This window comes from Mustelus asterias, chromosome 6 (genome assembly GCF_964213995.1).
Source record: "Mustelus asterias chromosome 6, sMusAst1.hap1.1, whole genome shotgun sequence".
NCBI lineage: Eukaryota > Metazoa > Chordata > Chondrichthyes > Carcharhiniformes > Triakidae > Mustelus > Mustelus asterias.
In genome coordinates this window covers 96,115,440-96,136,265 of record NC_135806.1, presented here as the reverse complement: position 1 = coordinate 96,136,265, position 20,826 = coordinate 96,115,440, and the positions used below count along the sequence as shown (strand labels likewise).

Below are 20,826 nucleotides of genomic sequence, written 5' to 3'. Positions count from 1 at the left end.
ACTGGGTGCTTCAGGTGCCGGGTTTTAGATGTTTCAGGAAGGACAGGGAGGGAGGCAAGAGAGGGGGGGGAGTGGCACTGTTGATCAGGGATAGTGTCACGGCTGTAGAGAAGGTGGACGCCGTGGAGGGATTGACTACGGAGTCTCTGTGGGTGGAGGTTAGGAACAGGAAGGGGTCGGTAACTTTGCTGGGTGTTTTCTATAGGCCGCCCAATAGTAACAGAGATGTTGAGGAGCAGATGGGGAAACAGATCCTGGAGAGATGTAGGAATAACAGAGTTGTCATGATGGGAGATTTTAATTTCCCAAACATAGATTGGAATATCCCTAGGGCTAGGGGTTTGGATGGAGAGGAGTTTGTTAGGTGTGTCCAGGAGAGTTTCCTGACACAGTATGTGGATAAGCCTACTAGAGGAGAGGCTGTACTTGATCTGGTGCTGGCTAATGAACCTGGACAGGTGGAGGATCTCTCGGTGGGTGAGCATCTTGGGGATAGCGATCATAATTCTATCTCCTTCACGATAGCATTGGAAAGAGATAGGATCAGGCAGGCTAGGAAAGTGTTTCTCTGGAGTAAAGGGAAATACAGTGTCATCAGGGAGGAAATTAGACGGGTAAATTGGAAGGAGGCATTCTTGGGGAAAAGTACCGAAGGAAAGTAGAGGATTTTCAAGGAATGTTTGTCTGGAGCTCTGCATGACAACGTTCCGATGAGACAGGGGGGTGTTGGTAGGGTACGGGAACCGTGGTGCACGAAGGTTGTGATGAACCTGGTGAATAAGAAAAGAGAGGCGTACAGAAGGTTCAGAGAGCTAGGAGGTGTTAAGGATTTAGAGGAGTATACGGGATGTAGGAAGGAGCTTAAGAAGGAAATTAGGAGAGCGAGAAGGGGTCATGAGAAGGCCTTGGCGGGTAAGATTAAGGAGAATCCCAAGGCTTTCTACAAATATGTCAAGAGTAAAAGGATGAGATGTGAAGGCATAGGACCCTTAAAAGGTGAAGGGAGAAAAGTTTGTGCGGAACCGTTAGAAATGGCGGAGCTGCTTAATGAATACTTTACCTCGGTATTCACGGTGGAAAGGGATCTGGGTGGTTGTACTGCTGGATTGCGGTGGACAGAAAGGATCGAGCATGTGGACATAAAGAAAGAGGATGTGTTGGAACTATTGAATGGCATCAAGGTTGGTAAGTCGCCGGGACCGGATGGGATGTACCCCAGGTTACTGTGGGAGACCAGGGAGGAGATTGCGGAGCCTTTGGCGATGATCTTTGCATCGTCGATGGAGACGGGAGAGGTTCCGGAGGATTGGAGGATTGCAGATGTGGTCCCTATATTCAAGAAAGGGAACAGGGACAGCCCGGGAAATTACCGACCGGTGAGTCTAACCTCAGTGGTTGGTAAGTTGATGGAGAGGATCCTGAGAGACAGGATTTATGATCATCTAGAGAAGTTTAGTATGATCAAAAGTAGTCAGCACGGCTTTGTCAAGGGCAGGTCGTGCCTTACGAGCCTGGTTGAGTTCTTTGAAAATGTGACCAAACACATTGACGAAGGAAGAGCGGTGGATGTGGTCTATATGGACTTCAGCAAGGCGTTCGATAAGGTCCCCCATGCAAGACTTCTTGAGAAAGTGAGAGGGCATGGGATCCAAGGGGCTGTTGCCTTGTGGATCCAGAACTGGCTTGCCTGCAGAAGGCAGAGAGTGGCTGTGGAGGGGTCTTTCTCTGCATGGAGGTCAGTGACCAGTGGAGTGCCCCAGGGATCTGTTCTGGGACCCTTGCTGTTTGTCATTTTCATAAATGACCTGGATGAGGAAGTGGAGGGATGGGTTGGTAAGTTTGCTGACGACACCAAGGTAGGTGGTGTTGTGGATAGTTTGGAGGGATGTCAGAAGTTGCAGCGAGACATAGATAGAATGCAAGACTGGGCGGAGAAGTGGCAGATGGACTTCAACCCGGATAAGTGTGTGGTGATCCATTTTGGCAGATCCAATGGGATGAAGCAGCAGTATAATATGAAGGGTACCATTCTTAGCAGTGTAGAGGATCAGAAGGACCTTGGGGTCCGGGTCCATAGGACTCTTAAATCGGCCTCGCAGGTGGAGGATGCGGTCAAGAAGGCGTACGGCGTACTGGCCTTCATTAATCGAGGGATTGAGTTTAGGAGTCGGGAGATAATGCTGCAGCTTTATAGGACCCTGGTTAGACCCCACTTGGAGTACTGCGCGCAGTTCTGGTCACCTCATTACAGGAAAGATGTTGAAGCCATTGAAAGGGTGCAGAGGAGATTTACAAGGATGTTGCCTGGATTGGGGGGCATGCCTTATGAGGATAGGTTGAGGGAGCTTGGTCTCTTCTCCCTGGAGAGACGAAGGATGAGAGGTGACCTGATAGAGGTTTACAAGATGTTGAGAGGTCTGGATAGGGTAGACTCTCAGAGGCTATTTCCAAGGGCTGAAATGGTTGCTACGAGAGGACACAGGTTTAAGGTGCTGGGGGGTAGGTACAGAGGAGATGTCAGGGGTAAGTTTTTCACTCAGAGGGTGGTGGGTGAGTGGAATCGGCTGACGTCGGTGGTGGTGGAGGCAAACTCGTTGGGGTCTTTTAAGAGACTTCTGGATGAGTACATGGGATTTAATGGGATTGAGGGCTATAGATAGGCCTAGAGGTGGGGATGTGATCGGCGCAACTTGTGGGCCGAAGGGCCTGTTTGTGCTGTGGCTTTCTATGTTCTATGTTCTATTATATAAAACTTTGGTTAGGCCACATTTGGAATACTGTGTCCAATTCTAGTCGCCACACCAGAAGGACGTTAAGGCTTTGGAGGGAGTACCGAAAAGGTTTACCAGGATGTTGCCTAGTATGAGGGTATTAGCTATGAGGAGAAATTGAGTAAACTGAGATTGTTCTCCCTGGAAAGGCGGAGGCTGAGGGGTGACCTGATAGAAGTTTATAAAATTATGAGGGACACAAAAGGTGAACAGTTACAAGCTTTTTCCCAAGGCAGAAATGACAATTACAAGGGGACACAAGTTCAAGGTATGGGGGGAAAGGTTCAGTAGAGATTTGTGGGGGAAGCTTTTTGTTTTACACAGAGGGTGGTGGGGGCCTGGAATGTGCTGTCAAGGGAGGTGGTTGAGGCAAATACATTAGGGACATTTAGGACTTATCTGGATAGACACAAGAACAGGCGGGGAATAGAGGAATGCAGACAAAGTGATCGGCGCAGGCTTGGTGGGCCGACGGGCCTGTTCCTGTGCTGTACTGTTCTTTGTTATTTTGCTCTTGTTCCACTTTGAGATGGAAATACCATTTATCATAAATTGAAATAACTCTGGACGTGTAAGCAAAATGTTTTTACGGTTCTGAAGAAAATGCACGCAACATAATAATCATATCACCATTGCACGGACAAAAACTTATTTCCACCCTTTTGTGTCAAATATTTCCTTTAATAAATTCCTATGTACAGATTTAAAACAGAAACAGACTCTTTAAACTTGCTATGCTATAATTGCATTCAGTCAGTGATGGCATATTTGTGGCATCTTGGATTTACATATCTAAACTTCTCAGCTAAACTGCAGCGCCAATCCAATGTTCCAACTAATTCGACTTCCAACTTTTATAATAAGTTTTTATAATAAGCTTTTATGCTTTCCAAGTTTTGCTATGTAAACTTTTAAAAAAGGATTGAATTATATTCCCTGCCATTTAATCTTGTCTCACCTGGAGATTAGTCTTGTTTACCCATGCAATGCCATAGGTGATCAGCAGATATTTTTTAAAATTACAGAAGAACATCAGTTCTTTGTACATTTTGGGGTGAATTTAATCAGCCTACAGGAGTGGATTAAGAGGCAGCTTCCCAAACTGCTTGCGATTCATTTATGGGTGGTGAGGGTCGAAGGTGGCTGTCCCACCCAGAGGCCAATTGAAACCCTTAAGTGGCCAATTAGTGTCCTTTTGTATCGCCACGCATGGGAAGGCCATGCATTAGAACAGGGCCTCTTTGCAGGCTTGGGGAGGTTTTAGACCCTCTTGATCAGGTACTCTGTGGACCACCCTTCCTCACAACCCCTCCCATCGCCACCTGCCCTCCCCAACCCATGATGGTCACCCCTGCCCTCAACAACGACCCTGCTACTCCATCATCTTGCCAGTGCCTATCCAATTTGACTCTGGCAAGCCTGACACATTTACCTGGGTTCAGGAGCTTCCTCTATTGTTGCTGGCCTAGGATTGCTGCAGTACTAGCCGTAGCCACCACTCAAGGTGGCACTGTTGAGACTGAGGGGCCCTCCAATTGGCTGGCAGTTCTTGGAAGAGGAATCTTTTCTCTTAAAGGAACAGAAGCCCTGATGCCACGCAATTAATTGTCTTATGGGTGGAGAATTACTTTGTTGGGGTTCCTAGAAACCTGACAAGGTTGCCCCCAACTTTCCAGCCCACTGTTGGGGCCGCCTCCCCCATCATTACATTTAACCATGTAAAAATAAAAAGATAACTCTACAATAGCCTCAACTCTGAAGAATTGGTATAAAAACATGGAAACGAAGGAAATCAATCAAGAACAAAAGTATCTCTATAAATAACATGCTTAGCAGGTATTCAAAAATCACAACATGTATTCAAAAATTAAAGTAAAAAAGTCTATTATGCCATAGTAAGCACTGAAGCACATTAGATTATTGCACAAAAAAACAATTGGGGTCATTTTCAACATTGTCACCAGGGTGGTAATCTGTTGTAGCAGTTTGCCCAGCTGTTACAGAACCTGCTAAAATTTGAAACCAGGACATCATATAAATAAGCTTGTAAATAGAATGACAATAATTCCAAAACAAAAGCTTATTTGCAATGTCTGAATTTTCATTTCTCACTGAAGGAGCATCAATATGAAGGAGATAATGTTGATACCGGACAATAGGAAGAGAGAAGTAATACGGTTCAGGAGAAAATGTCTTAAATGTTGAAAGAGCAAATATCCCATCTACTTTACTCTACTGGTTTGTTTACATACTTGTGTCTATAGAGAAAGAGGAAGGGCTCAACACAATGAAATCTTTTCATTAAGAAATCTTGTTTGTCAAGCCCAAATGTTACTATATTAGCAGAGTTATATTGAGCGTGGTTCATTACTGACCATTTCATGAAATGAATAAAGCAGCAAATTAAAATCCTACAAATAATAATACAGCAGCACTGAAAATATTCACAAAAATCCTGAATTTGTCTGCTGAACGTATACTGGATATTACTGCATTCTGCACTTAACACGGTTGAGAACTTGACTTTACACAATTGATTGCAACTGGTTGTTTCTTGTGCCTGAAGTGGAATTAAACCAATTAAAATACTAGAGTGTCTAATCAAGAGACTGATTTACTCTCCAAAAATTAACCATTGTATGATTAAATGCATAATTCTCCATTAACCCATAAACCACATTTCTTTTAAAGTGTAGGCAAAGCATTTAACAATGCTGCTTTGTTTTTTATTATTGCAGGAATTTGTTCCATGCAGTACATGGAGAGAAACATGGATATTCAATTTCTCCATTATGGAGTTTTGGGTTAAATAGTCTTCACTGTGTATTAAAAGTTTAGTCGTGCATGTCTTCTCTATGGTAGGCATAAAGCTGCTTGATGCTGGACATGTACCAAATTCAAACTAAGAGAGAGATATCTAGGTTATAGTGAGAAAAGGATTATGCTAATAACAACACCAATGGAGACATTGATCTGATAGGTCTTGAAAAATTAACTAGTTTGCAAAATTACCTAGTCTTCTCAGGATGTTGCATCATTTATTGACAAAAGTGATTAAATCATAAGCCCTTGAGCTCTGCCTTAAGTTCAGTGTTTTCAAGGTAATTTTTAAAATTAATTCTTCATTCCAAATTGCCCTCATCCCATATCCGATGCCGCTCACCCCTTCCCATAAGGCCCCCTCTCGTACCCCTGGCCCATCACCCCATCCGCCCGTGGCATCCCCACATTGTTAGAAGTAAGGAGCCTGGGATACCAGGAAGGGGAGTGGCAATAGGTTATGCAAGGTGGGGTGCAGTGATCTAGAGGCGCAAAAGGTGTGTTTAGCAGCACTGGGTGCTACAGGTCATGAAGACACACCTCCTAATGTAAAGGGATGTGAAAATAAATCAGTGGAAAACAGTAAAGTCCTGGAGAAACAGCCTGAGCTTACATGCAAATCATGTTTACATGGCGAACCAGAACTTCTGATTACATTGCAGTTCTTAATAGCAGCGAATGTCTGTGTTTGCTGCTCTTGGGACCGGAAGATCTAGGTCATTATCTTTGGTCCCCTTGCCATAGCTGTGACAACAAACAGGTTGAACTGCAGATGATTCTCAAGGCTTGCCTAAAAGGAGCTTGACACATACAGGCTAAAAGCCACTGACATTGGACAAAAATGAGGATAGATATCATGCTCCTTGTCATTGAACAGATTGTCACCACTCACTGCCTAGACTCCAGCATGAACCACAGTGACTTGAATGATCTACTGGAAGGTAATCTAGGTCCACCCATAGTAAAGCTCCCTTTAACTGTCCTTATCTCTTTAAATTTAATTTGCACATCAACTTCCTCTTCTACCAGTGTCTTCCCTACATTTGGCCCAATCACTATCTGGAAATGGAAATAAAGATGCAAATGAACTGACCCAAGAAATTAACTTATAGAAATTCGCACTCTCTGCCAGCTCCAGATGGCAGAATGGAACGCCATGGCAAGTGTGGATGGTTGAGGAGTGTAAGGAAGTGGAGGGCTTGCAACTCATCGAGGAAACCTCCTAGCAGAGTGGAATGGCACAAAGGGGATTTCTGCGAGGTGGCTCAAATCATGGGACTGAAGTTCCTGAGGGAGGTTTTCAGACCTGGGGCCAATGCAAAATCTGACTCCTTTTATACTCTTATCAGTAAACTAATGGAACAAAAGATAAACTAACAAATTAGCTAATTGGCTAATTAACTAACTGGCAACCCCTTAAAGGGGTACTGCAACAAAAAGTGTAAACCTTTAAACAAAGCTTAGAAAATCAAATTAAAATGATGTTTTCGGATCTGATGATGCACTTCAGCCCCTGCGGTGTCCAATGGTCATGGAAGGCCTCATGTGTACCAGTGAACACAGTATGCTCCCTCTCCAGGGAAACCCAGGCATGAATGTTGCCGCAGAAGAGGGGCCGACAGTTGGTACAGATGGCCCCCTCAATCACCTGCTGCCTGGATATATTAATGTCCTCCTTGGCAAGGACCAAGCAGAGGCTTACACGGAGGTTCTCTGCCACGCCCGCCCCCACTACATACCAGGTGGCAAAAGATCAGGAGCATGAGGCTGAATTGCAACTAAATTTGAGGAACAGTTTTTTCAAATAATACAAAAAGGGGTTGCAACGTCACACAATCTACATATACATGGAAAATGGACTCCTCAAGGCCTCAGAAAAGACAAGATGAATCCTTCACACTCTTTTGAATACCAATAGAAATAAACTAATTAAGAAATTAACTAATTGACAGCCCCAGTATCTCTTTATACTCGTTTGTGTAAACCATTGGAACAAAATATAAACTAATTAACAAATTAGTTAATTAAATTGACAACTCCTTAAAGGGGCACTGTAACATAAGATTAACTTGTTTTATACTCTTCTTGAAACCAATTAAACAACATAAGCAACTAATTAAGTCCCTTAAAGGGGTACTGTAGCAAAAAACAAAACTTTTAAAGAAAAATTATCAAATCAAAATTATGTTCCCAGGGTTTATGATGCACTCCAGCCCCCTTGGTGCCCACCAATCATGAAAAGCCTCAAGAGTACCAGTGGACCACTTGAACCCTCTCCACGGACAGCCGGCTGTGAGCATTGTTGTAGGGAAAAATCCCTTGTACCAGTGCATTCAAGGAGGTCGAGTCTCAAGGCAAGGTTCAAAGTGTTTTTCTTTATTGTACAATTACTGTGATCCCAGGGAGACCCGCGTAGCCAGCTTAGAAACAGTGGCTTGGCCACGTTGATCTCAACAGTTACACATTCGCTCTGGATATTTATAGGAATCCAAATTCGAGCGGGAACATTTGCTCATACATTTTACAATACCTAAAAAGTGGCGGGATTCTTTAATTGCTGCCCTGAAGATTTGGCGGGCAGTTTCGATTTGAGCAGATTAACACTAAGAATATATGTCCTATCCGGTCAGGAAGTTCCCTGGTAGACTTTGTCAATTTGCATCTGTATAGTGTGTGTCCGTGTTAATGGGACTGCCTGTTCTTGCCCCGGTCTTTTAATGTGTTTCCCATTATCCTCTCGATGTGTCCCCTTCTGTAAATCGACCTCCGATGTTTGTGTCTGTATTCTATGCTTGCGAGATTAGATGTTAATGTCATTTTGTCCTGCTGTGTGTAGGGGGATTTAATCTAATCTTTTATTCTTTTTATCCTGGTTTATTAAGTTTCTTTGCCTGCCTTGGCCATTTTATTCCCATAATATTTTATTTACAGTACAGTTGTGTCATATATCCCACTGCCAGGTCTTGACACGCAGATATCCCGATCTTCTGGTCAAGGGCCGTTTTAAAATGCAGCTTCGTGCTGTTGCTGGGCAGAATAAGGATCTACTGTCAAATTTGAATTAAAGGTCTCTCAGCTGTGCAGAGGGGGATTTAAACGAATGTCCATTCGGGTGTTCCCCTCTGCATTATGGGCACGTTATGAATGGTGCCAATCAGTCCAATAAATGAATATGTTTAATGAGGTGAATATTGATGAGATAATAATAAAAATGTGGCTTTGGAAAATGGCCTACTTCAGCATAGTCATGGAAGAGGGGCAGACAGTCAGGTCTGACGATTCCATTGACTGCCTGCTGACTGGACCTGTTAATGGCCAGACCCAGAAGCAGACTTACAAGAAGGTTCTACTCCCTGCCCGCATCTCTCCACACCAGGTGGCCAAAGATAAGGGCTGGAAATGTCTGGCCGTTCACACCCCACCACCACTGCAAGCGAGGACGGAGAATTTGGCACTCAGTTAAATCTCTATTCACTGTAGCAGGACCAGAGAATCCTGCTGGTGTGAATGGCCAGAGAATTCCAGCTCAGGAGCATGGGGCTGAGAGGCAGCCAGAACTTAAGGAAAAAAACTAAAAAGGGATGCAACCTCTTGCACTTGATGTACGCATGGAACACAGACTCCTCAGGCTGCAGAAAATACAGGCACCCTGGGAGTCCATGAACCCGCTTAAACTACAATAGCACTGCCAACAAAACATATATTCAACATGATATGTGTTTTAGAACTTAGAATGGAGTTTCTGGTCCAAAGTATGCAACTGTCTGTTCCAGAGGGCTCCTGTAAACTGTCAAAAGAACTGATAAAAACAGAGTTCAATTAAATAGGAGTATAATGCTTCAAGAGAACCTCAAACTCTACCACAAGCTGTGAACATTGTTAAGTCAGGCATACAAACAGGACAGTTTCACTCCATGACTTCTGCAACTCCACTGCTAAAATGAAAGTCACAGCATGACCGGGTAACTTACAGCAGTGAGCTCAATTCTCCACAGCCTTCCCAGAAGCACAAATTTTTACAATCAAGTAAACTAAAAGAGGAGCAGGAAAGAAAAATGCATCAATAATTCTGGGCATTTTCTTAATGCCAGAACAGATATTGTAGATTTAATGGAAGAACACTTGAGAAGTTAAGGCTAGAGGGATACAGTGGAGAGCAACAAAGCTGAAAGAGAACACCTGTGGGAAGTAAATGATAAATGGGATCACCCACGAGAAGCCACATTAAATAAGAATATTTGCTTATAAAGAGAAATTACAAAATGTCAAACTGAAGTAAAAATTAAAGGAGGTCACATGGCATGCACTAGTTCAAGAAGCAGCTCACCATCCCCATATCAAGGGCAACAAGTATGGGCAATAAATAAATGCTGGCCTATCCAGAGATGACCATATCCCAGGAACAAATATTTTTAAAAATCGCTCTACAGGGTACCCAGCATAAACTATATTGGTTGAACAACCACTTTCTGTGCCATAAAGACTCCACGGCATGGAAGTGGCACTGTGTTTTTGAATGGTGTCACTGAGAGATACCATGTAGGTGAGAAAGGGAGCAAAAAGGTAGATCCTTAGGAGGCACCAGAAGGAAAAGCGACACATTCATTAAGTACCACAACAGTATGATGGCAGTCAGGGAAAAGGTGAAACTACAAAAGATGCAACCAGATTTGAACCTGAGCATGAACAAAAAATAGTAAACAGTCAGAATAACTACTTTGATAATTTTTTACAGAAATGACGTGAACAAAAAATTCAGGATGTCAATGGTTATTGGGTGGTACTCGTGGCTACGAAACAGGCTCATGTGGTGTCCATATTCTCAAAAGAGTAGCAAAAGAAACATAATTACAGAACCGAGTAAACAAGTATTGTTAACACAATAATAACACAGTTAACAGAAAATAACATTTATTAATAAGAAGAAAATCCTGCCTGGATAATCTCCTTGACTTCTGTTAGAGAATGACAAACCAGGTAGACAACAATAAGCCTAAGGGTGCGCTTAAATGTTATAAGTACTGTGCAGGTTCAAGAAATCCCTGGGCCTGCATGCTGAAACTGAAAATCGCTGAACAGTAGGAATTAACAGGTTCTCATTGGAGGACTATAACATCTTTCATTTATCATTGTTCTTTCCACTTATATATTTTGTCCATTTAATTTTGTTATTTCTGAACTGCCTCTTCCAATTCCATTTTGCCTCTCCTAGTTTTATATCCACTGCAAATTTGACAAATTGTCATGAAGTTTCTGATTTCAAACCATTTTTGTAAGTTAGAAACAGTAACAGTCCCAGCAACAGGATTTGAGACTGCACCTAAAAAAGATTGTTGGCATGTGTACTCCATACATGGTTTTGAAATAACCAACCATGCAGTTGAAAGAAACCTAGGAATCTTAATAGAGTTAGTGCTAAACATTGTTGAAACAATAATAGAGCAGCAATCAATAAAGTTGATAGAACATAGAACTACATAACTACAACAATAACATATAAATCAGAGGAGGCAATGATTAAACATTGGACAACATTGGTCAGCCTGCACTGTGAAAAATGTTTCCAGTTCCAGTTGTGAAGGAACATTCAAGCACTTGAGGTAGAGAAGAAGAGCCACAATGTTAATCCTTAGTATCAGAGGTCTGAGATATGGGAAAAAAATTGGACAAACCGGTGCTTTATACATGAAATAAAGAATTTGAGAGGTGATATCATATGGTATAAAGGACTGTAAAGTGTGCAGAACATGTTAACTCAGAATATTACTTCAAATTAAAGTTTATGCCAGAACAAAGTTTCAAACTAGACTTAATTTGGCATCCCCCCAGTGGAATAAATGACTGAAAATATTTTGCTTTCAGGTTGGATTTTGATTCGGCAGCTTGAATCCAAAATCTGCTTCCAATAACAGGCCAGGAAATGCAGTAACCATCTCATTCATCTCGACACTGACAGTGCCCAATAACTAGCTACAGCTTCTAAACTTCCAGCATGATTAATTGTTTATTATTGCACAATGTAATATATTTCTATAGGAACACCAGTCATAATTTTCTTAATTTTAGAGGCATTTGCTAACGGCAACAGATAGGTAACAGTTGGGTATATATCCCTTTTTAATTCTGCATAGATTAGCACCTGGGCAAACGTGGTGCCTGTTTCTGTGATTGACTACTTCTGGTGATTATACATTAAATTATCTAAACAAGATTTGCATATCTGTGTAATTATTTCCTTGGGTTAATTAGCTCCTGCCAAGCAGCTCACCCTTTGAGAATGCTTACAGTGATAAGTTTACATATTTCCTCTCCTGATGCCGACTTTGATAAACCCCCTACTGTTAACCCTTCACAGCATTCATAACAAGCATATCTTTCCGTCACACACCACCTGCAAAAACTTTTGCAAATGTGATATCAATATGGAAATCAGATCCAGATTCATGTAGCATTACTGAATATAAAGCAACAAATTAAACTCACTTTTTTAATTAAATGTTGAAATTTTGACTTTGTATACTATAGAGACTAAGATAGCTGACAGGAATAAACAGAATTACTGGGAACTATTAGAAATCTAAGTACAGCTATTGTTAGTTCTGTTACATAATGACTTGCCTAATAAGGGTTTTTCTACGCATGCAAACATGTTTCTAAGCTTTGGCTCTACTTGTGAATTTCGCAATGAACTTACAAATGGAAGGCATGAATATTATCTAAATTCATGATTAGAAGAAATCTAATAAACTAATTTGAATTATTCACTATTCCACCTCATGTCCATATTAACTAATTTATTGATTACTGAACATGTGTGAAATTACTACATTTGCTACTTTACATGGTATTAACTTATTTAAATGAGTTAGCATCATTATTAAATTAGCAGACAGAAAATCATATACCAATATAAAAAGCCTATTTACAAAGTATTTACACTTCATCAGCATTTAATCAAATAGTATGTAACTTTGTTGTTATGAGGACTCAAATAGCAACTGAAATTTCATGTATAATGTGTCTCACTCATTTAATTCTTCATGGAATCTGTAACATCTATAAGATGCACCCAAGAGAGCAAGTCCTGATGGCTGTTTTGTCTGTCCAGTGCCAAGGTTAAGGACAACTCCTGGGGCTGGACAGGAACTTGGAATGGGAGGGGAAGGATTCAGTGGTCAAGGTGTTCATAGAGAATAGTCGAGACAGTTTGTTGGAACAAAACATTCTGGATTCAACCAGAGAACAAGCTATTTTAGACCTGGTAATGTGCAATGAGACAGAATTAATTAATGATCTCATAGTAAAGGCTCCTTTGGTAAGTGTGAAATACAAAAACAAAGAGTAAGAGCTTCTGCATGTATGTAAAAAGGAAGACAGTAACTAAAGTAAATGTTGGTCCCATAAAGGATTAGACTGGGGGATAGATAAAGGAAAACAAGGAAATTTCAGAGACTTTGAAGACATACTTTGCATCTGTCTTCACAGTAGAATAGACAAAAGCCACGCCAAGGACAGTGGAAAGTTGAGGGGTGAAAGGGAGGCAAGGACTTAAAACAATTGCTATCACTGCAAAAAAAAAGTGTTCGATTAATTAATGGGACTAAGGCAATGGTTTCCAAACTCTGGGTGGGGTCACGGAAAGAGCAATTGAGGTTGTACTGGGATGAGCAGGCTGCAACAGCTCCAAAGCCTCGACACTGGTGACTGTCCCTCTTCTGCGATGCAACGCTTCCATTAGGGTTCATATGCCCCAATGGGGATTTCAGCAAATGTTAGTCAGGGGACAGTAGTTAGATGGGGGTCCCCTCCTCTCTCACCTCTAACAATAAGTGCAAGGAACTCATGAACCTGTTTGTCGCTAAGATTGAGACAATCTGATCAACTCCCTCTGCCCTGTCCCTCTCTTCCACTAGCCCACCAGGTCAAACTTCCTCTAAAGTTCCCAGCACCTGTCCTAGCTTTGAACTCACAATGTTCTTGAGATTTTCTCTACCCATCTCCTCTCCTCCCCTCTCCAGGATTGTCCTAGAGGCCCATCTCCTAATCCCTTAATCGTATTCCCACTAAAATGTTAACCACTCAACTTTCCCAGATCCACATATTAGAAGATCATAGAATCCCTACAGTACTGAAGGAGGCCATTTGGTTCATTGAGCCTGCACCGACAATAATCCCACTGAGCCCTAGCCACACAGTCTCACCTATTTACCCTGCTAATTCCCCTGACTAAGGGGCAATTTTAGCATGGCCAATCCACCTAACCTGCACATCCTTAGATGTTAGTTAATAATTTTAATAGTTCTCTCTCTTCAGGTACTGTCCCTCTCACTTTCAAATCTGCCATAACTGTCCCTCTCCCCCCAAAACCAACCCTTGAACCTGCCACCTTTGCAAACTACCATCCATTTAAAAACTCCCTTTCTTCTCCAAAATCTTGGAAATGTTCTGATGAAAGGTCATTGACCTGAAATGTTAACTTTGTTTCTCTCTCCACAGATGTGACCTGACCTGAGTATCTCCAGCATTTCTGGCTATGGGCAGCACGGTGGCACAGTGGTTAGCACTGCTGCCTCACAGCGCCAGGGACCTGGATTCGATTCCTGGCTTGGGTCACTGTCTGTGTGGAGTTTGCACGTTCTCCGCATGTCTGCATGGGTTTCCTCTGGATGCACCGGTTTCCTCCCACAGTCCAAAAGACATGCTGGTTAGGTGCATTGACCCAAACAGGCGTCGGAATGTGGCGACTAGGGGAATTTCACAGTAACTTCATTGCAATGTTAATGTAAGCCTTACTTGTGACTAATAAATAAACTTTAAATTTCCTACACTATAACAGTAACTGCAATTCAAAAGTGTTTCATTGGATGTAAAGCACTTTGAGACATCCAGTAGCTATGAAAGGTGCTATATTAACACAAGTCTTTTTTCTCTATAACATCACCCAAGTTCACCTCTGCCACAGCTCACCTGCTACTGAATTTCTTATCCATGCCTTTATTACCGCTATACGTGTCAATTCCAAAACACTCCTGGCTGGCATCCCACATTTGACTCTTTATAAATTTAAGTTAATCCTGAGCTCTGCTGTATGTGGACTTATTTGTACCAAGTCTGCTTCATCCATCACCCCTGTGTTAGTTTTGGTCCATTTTCAGTTGTACTTTGGGAGAGCATGCCAGAATCCATAAGCATTAGCCTCACCTGAAATTGGGCCCTAGGCATAATCAGCAATTGTCTAGCATGCTGTAAACATTTAATAAGTCCAATTTCTGAGTCAATATCTTAAATTGTTTTTATAAACTGGAAAAAGCAACAGTACCTCTTTTAACAAAGGAGAAAATTCATCTTGCTGTGCGATATCAGAGCAAGATGTTTACATGGAATATCTCATTTAAGAAGCATATATACTATAAAGATTATCAAGAACAGGCTGTCAGTGCACAACCTTCTGGCGTCAAGCTAATCACAGAATATTTGGTAGCGCATTGTTTCTAATCAATAACTAATTAACTAAGTACAATAGAACTTGCAATGGTTCTTAGATTCCTTGTTAAAAATGGCTTTTGGCTGCACATGACCAGAAAGGTCGCCTTCATGACATCTCTGCAAGCCTTTCAACATCCTGCCACTGTCAGATTAAATTACTTTTAGGAATTAATTGACCCAAGTCAAAACAGAGCTAAGATTGTTACAGCAGGTTGTCATAATGACATTGTGGCAAGTTGTTTTGATATGAATTTCTTCTCCTGACCTTCCATTATAACTTAATTTTTTTTGGTTGACCTGACTAGAAGATTGGGAGGGAACCTCTAACTTGAACTTCTGAGGTCTTGTCTCAGAAAGAATTCTGAGCATTAGATATTGCATGATAGGTAATTGAAAAAGATAAGGTTGAAATGGTATTCCACATCCTGACCATGTTTGGCTAAAACTTTTTCAATTAGTTTTTAGTTGCTATAGCATTGTACTGGATTAAAGGAACCAAGCAGCTGCAACAGCTAAAAACTGGCATATAGAGTCTTCTACTCTAAATACATTAAGATATATAATATATACATTTAATGGGTGGCCTGGTGACACAGTGGTTAGCATTGCTGCCTCACAGTTCCAGGAACCTGGGTTCGATTCCTGGCTTAGGTCACTGTCTGTGTGGAGTTTGCACATTCACCCTGTGTCTGCGTGGGTTTCCCTTGGGAGCTCCGGTTTCTTCCTACAGTCCAAAGATGTGCGGGTTAGGTTGATTGGCTGTGCTAAATTGTCCCTTTGTGTCCTGGGACGTGTAGTTTAGAAGGATTAGCAGGCCAAATGTGTGGGGTTGCAGGAATAAGGCCTGAGGGGGATTGTTGTCGGTGCCAACGCGATGGGCCGAATGGCCTCCTTCTGCACTGTAGGATTCTCTGATTCTATGAAATATGTGCTCAAGAACTACAGTTCAACATTAGGGTTTCTATGATTCTATGAAACAATGTTGAACTGTAGTTCTTGAACACATATTTCATAGAATCATAGAATCCTACAGTGCAGAAGGTGCTCATTCGGCCCATTGATTCACCACCGACATCCAATCCCACCCAGGCCCTATCCCCACAATCTCATGTATTTACCCTAGCTAGTCCCCCTGACACTAAGGGGCAATTTAGCATGGCCAATCAAACTAACCCGCACATCTTTGGACTGTGGGAGGAAACCGGAGCACGCGGAGTTAACCCATGCAGACACGGGGAGAATGTGCAAACTCCACACAGACAGTGACCCAAGCCAGGAATCGAATCCAGGTCCCTGGTGCTGTGAGGCAGCAGTGCTAACCACTATGCCACCATGCCACCCTTCTTAATTATAACCTCCATTTGCCAAAGCACTATGGGCAAAATCTTCCAGCTCTTTACGCTGGCAGGATCTTCTGGTCCCGCCAATGGTGCACCCCCACCGCAGGTTTCCTGCTGCTGGCCAACGGCGCGCTACCTCTTGCCACTAAGAAACAAGCCTCAGGGAGGCCAGAGAATCTCGCCCTTCATTTCTTGGCCAGCCTTAGTGTTCTTCCTTTTCTTTGTTCTAAAGCCATCAATGTATTTTTGTTTGTGTTTTCCTTCACTTAACTGACAGAAAAATAGGAAGCTGGATTAGTGCTGAAATTTCAGGACTAAATTCGCCCTCAAAATTCTGTCTGATAACAGATGATAACAGACACTGTACCACTCTTACTTTTATTTTTATTTGATCACGAGATGTGAACATCACTGGCAAGGCCAGCATTTAGGCCCATCCCTAATTACCCTAGCGACAGTGGTGGTGAACTGTCCTCATCAACCACTGCAGTCTATTGAAGTAGTTACACCTGCAGTGCATTTAGGAAGGGAGTTCCAGATGTTTGATTATTGGCTATTTCCAATAATAGCCAATTATTTGGATAAGATTTGGTAAGATTTGGAGTAAAACCTAAGTGCCTGCTGCCCTTGTCCTTCTGGATGGCAGAGTTCTGTGTTTTGGATTTGAAGGAAGCTTGATGAGTTCTTGCATTGATCTTGGATGATATGCCGATCACGCAGGCTTTGTCCCAGATGTTGTCAAGCTGCAAAAGCTGCACGCATCCAGGCAAGTAGCAAACTTTCTTGATTTGTTTCTTGTAGATGATGGACAGGCTTCAGGGAGTAATGAATTGAGTTATATACACTGCAGAATTCTCAGCCTTTGACTTACTCTTACAGTCACATTATTTATATGGCTGGTCCAGTTACATTTCTGGACAATGGTAACCCTTAGAATATCGATAGCGAGGCCTTAGCAATGATAATGACATTGAACATCAAGATGATTAGATTCTGTCTTGTTGGAGATAGTGACTGTCAGGCAATATTGGCTTACCGTGTTCATTTGAAATTGCTTTTCCCAAATGTTCAGCAAAAATGTTAGCCTGTGGGTTCTAGTCTTCATCAATGTGAGGAGTACTACAAACACATACTTATTCCAATACTTCCAGTCAAAGACTTTGGAGGATTAAGTATTGATGCATCCACAAAAAAAAAATACCTCACAGGCATCCTTATGGGGTAAAGAGGTAAATTATAGATCATCATTGCTTCATTACAATATTGAAGGTAAAACGTGGTTTCAGGACGGAGAAAATCTCATGCCGAACAAAATGTCAAAATTAATATGGTCTCTTTAATATGGTCTCTGCCACTCTTTGATGTTCAAACTCTCTCCTTTTCTTGTTCATCCTTCCAGGCAAAAATGAAAATGTTCAACATTTGGAGCAAGACCATAAGATATAAGAGCAGAATTAGGCCATTGGGCCCATCTAGTCTGCTCTGCATTCAATTACAGCTGATAATTTTATCAACCCCATTCTCCCATCGTTTCCCCTCACCTTTGCTAGCGTTGGTATTTGGTAGGGTTCAGGAGGGTATCTCGGTGCATGCTGAGACAGATTTGCACTTGGAAGGTTTTGCTGCAAATAGAACAGGATACCACAGGCAGTTCGGCTTTGGATGAGTTGCTGGCTTGAGATTTCCTCCCCATGCATTTTCTCTGTGCCCCTGATTTTGAAAGAGGCCACACTATTTTTTTATTTGATTGTGTCAGACGCAGCAATCTGAGGCGAGTTTCTCTCAGGACTCAAAGGCAAAGTCAAAACTCCTAAGTGAAACCTGCAGAATAACCTTGTAGTGCTTCCTTTGGACACTATGAAGGCACACTCCAACCTTCAAGCTCTCCAAAAAAATTTGCTTTGGTTAGTGAGTGTCAGTTATTCTTGCTACGTGGCCATCCCAATTCAGTTATGATTGTCTCAATATGGTGTGGATGCTTCACATGCGTGCTCTGGTGAGCAATTCAGTGTTTCGTATTTTGTCCTGCCATCTGATGTTTAGAAGTTCCTGAAGGCTGTCAGGTGATAGTGGTTGAGCTTCTTGGCATGATGCTGGTAAACAGACCAAGTCTTGCATGTGTGGAGCTATTGTTCTTTAAGTTTTCAGTTTGATAGGCAGACTTGCTCCTGTTCATTCCCAGACTGCTGTACATTGACGAAGGCTACACTTGCTTTGGCAATGTTTGCATGTGTCTCATGGTCAGTATGGATGGCCAATATAATTAAACCTAGTTGGATGCTTCTCACACCAACGTACCTGTCAATTGAGTTGCTCAGTCAACAAGCTTGGTAAATGTAATGTTACCCGAGCTGAAAGCCTTGCAGATAGCCCCTAGCAAATTCCGCTTCATGTAAGACCTAGTAGGGATCACTGCATAAATATAATGAAATCTAGTACTGCCTGATGGACCCACTCTACAAGGCAATAATACCAAGAGATCCAACAGCATCCAAAGATACAGTATGAAAGCCAGTGCCTAACGTAATTGAGGCATCAAAGGCCCAACTTGGCACGACCCTTAAAGTAGAGCCACTTTGGAAATTATGAAAGTACGAGCTGTTTTAACCATACTAAGTTGTAGCGTTTCATTCTATTTTTATGACTCTAAACTTTAATCTAGTTGCAGTATTCAATGAATACATTGAATTCAATGAAATTTTCCTTTTAAAAACAAAGAAACACAAAAAATAGGATAGGTGCAGTTTTTAAAACGTGGATACAAAATTAAAACAGTGAACAATTATCATGCCTCACAATTACTTTTACCAAATAAATAGCTTTTTCCTGTTCCTATGTACCCAGTCTTTCTCTGAGCATGGTAATTTTGATTTCCAAGATCATGTTATGAAATATAGGAAATAACTGAATTGATATGTTGAACATGTTTTAATGCAAGTAGTATATATAGCAATGATAAGTTTGATATCAAGTTTTCAATCAACTTTTAAGATTGTGTAGAACATTTCACAGGCGCAATGTGAACTCTGGGTTCCAATAAGCACCTTTTGGTATTACATCAACCTAGAAGCAATGTATAATGCATAGTATAGATGCTAGGCACCAGCTAATGTCAAAGTCTGAATAATATTGTCTCTGCCCCCTGCAGAAATGGAGAACTGTGGGCAGCACTGTTATAACGATCTCATGCTGTTAGCATTACAAAGTGTAAGGGTGCACTGAATAAGTGATAGGGTAGAGCAAGGAATAGCACTTGCTCATTATATCACACCACTACTATTCAACCATAAATATTTATTGAGATATTAATAATTTTCCCTTTGTTGTGCTGTAGTTTCACTACTGAACTTCTTTTAGAATTGCTGCACAACAGGTTTCCTGGCTTGTGCAAAACCATGCCTATGCAAGTGAGCGACATGATGTAATTTCTTACTAAATGGATAACTTGCAATTGCAATGTAAATCTATTGTACAAATAACATTTATTTTTCGGTAAGTGTTCAGAAAGACAAATCCTCCAAAGGTGCGTCAGCTTATTACATGTAGAATTTCAGAACCAACGTGATTTCAATAAATTAAATTTAAACTTTAATTATCTGTAAAAATACATGTAATATATTTTCAAGAGTTTGTTAAAATCTAGACTGATAGGGAGAAATTGAATATTGAGACAATGACTCATCAAGTTGATAATTGTTATTTGAGCTTTATAAATGTACATAAACACGAGTTAACTGGTTAACATTACCAGATTGCTACAATTTACTATTACTGAAAAGTAGCAAATACTAACCCGAATTGGAATGTGTTTTGTCTCTTTTTCTTTTTGAGGATTTCGGTACTTCTCATAAAAGTCACGCCGTTTGTTTGTCTCTTTCTGACAGTCATCTTTCTTCTCTTTCTTTTCAGCTGGCTCGTCTGTGTCATTTGCTGGTGGTTGCTCTTGTTTCTTTGATTTCTCCACTTCTACGTAGTTTTCATTGGTGTTTAGAACAATCACCCCATATCCCTCCTGTTTTAAAATGACATAAGGAGGAACAAGGTCACATTTTACAGAACTCAACTCAGTCAGAGTTTTTAATCCACGAGCCATCAGAAAAATTAAAATAATCTGTGTATATGCTGTTAACGTTTTTAGTTTTTACAAAAATATTTAATCTTTAACTATATTGTTCTTTCAGTTACAGAAGGACATTAATTTATAAAACACCATATCAGGTCCTCAGGAAATCACAAACTGCTTTATAATTAATGGAAAACTTTTTGATCTATCTTCACTGCTGTCACTTTTAATATAATGTCCTATTCAGGAAAATAAAAGTAATTTCTACAAATATGGCAGACAATTTGCACTCAGCAAGGTCTCACACAGAGCAAATGAACCAGAAGTAACCAGATCATCTATTTTT

General features: G+C 41.3%; 1 protein-coding gene across 3 annotated transcripts in view; it reads right to left on the bottom strand.

The window, feature by feature from the left end:
• The window catches only part of arb2a (ARB2 cotranscriptional regulator A), a 511,621-nt gene that overhangs the window by 285,702 nt on the left and 205,093 nt on the right, over positions 1-20,826 (bottom strand). For all 3 annotated transcript variants that reach the window (XM_078214787.1, XM_078214789.1, XM_078214788.1), the window contains exon 7: positions 20,211-20,429. In XM_078214787.1, the coding sequence (XP_078070913.1) occupies positions 20,211-20,429 (219 nt within the window). The remainder of the gene's footprint in view (positions 1-20,210; positions 20,430-20,826) is intronic.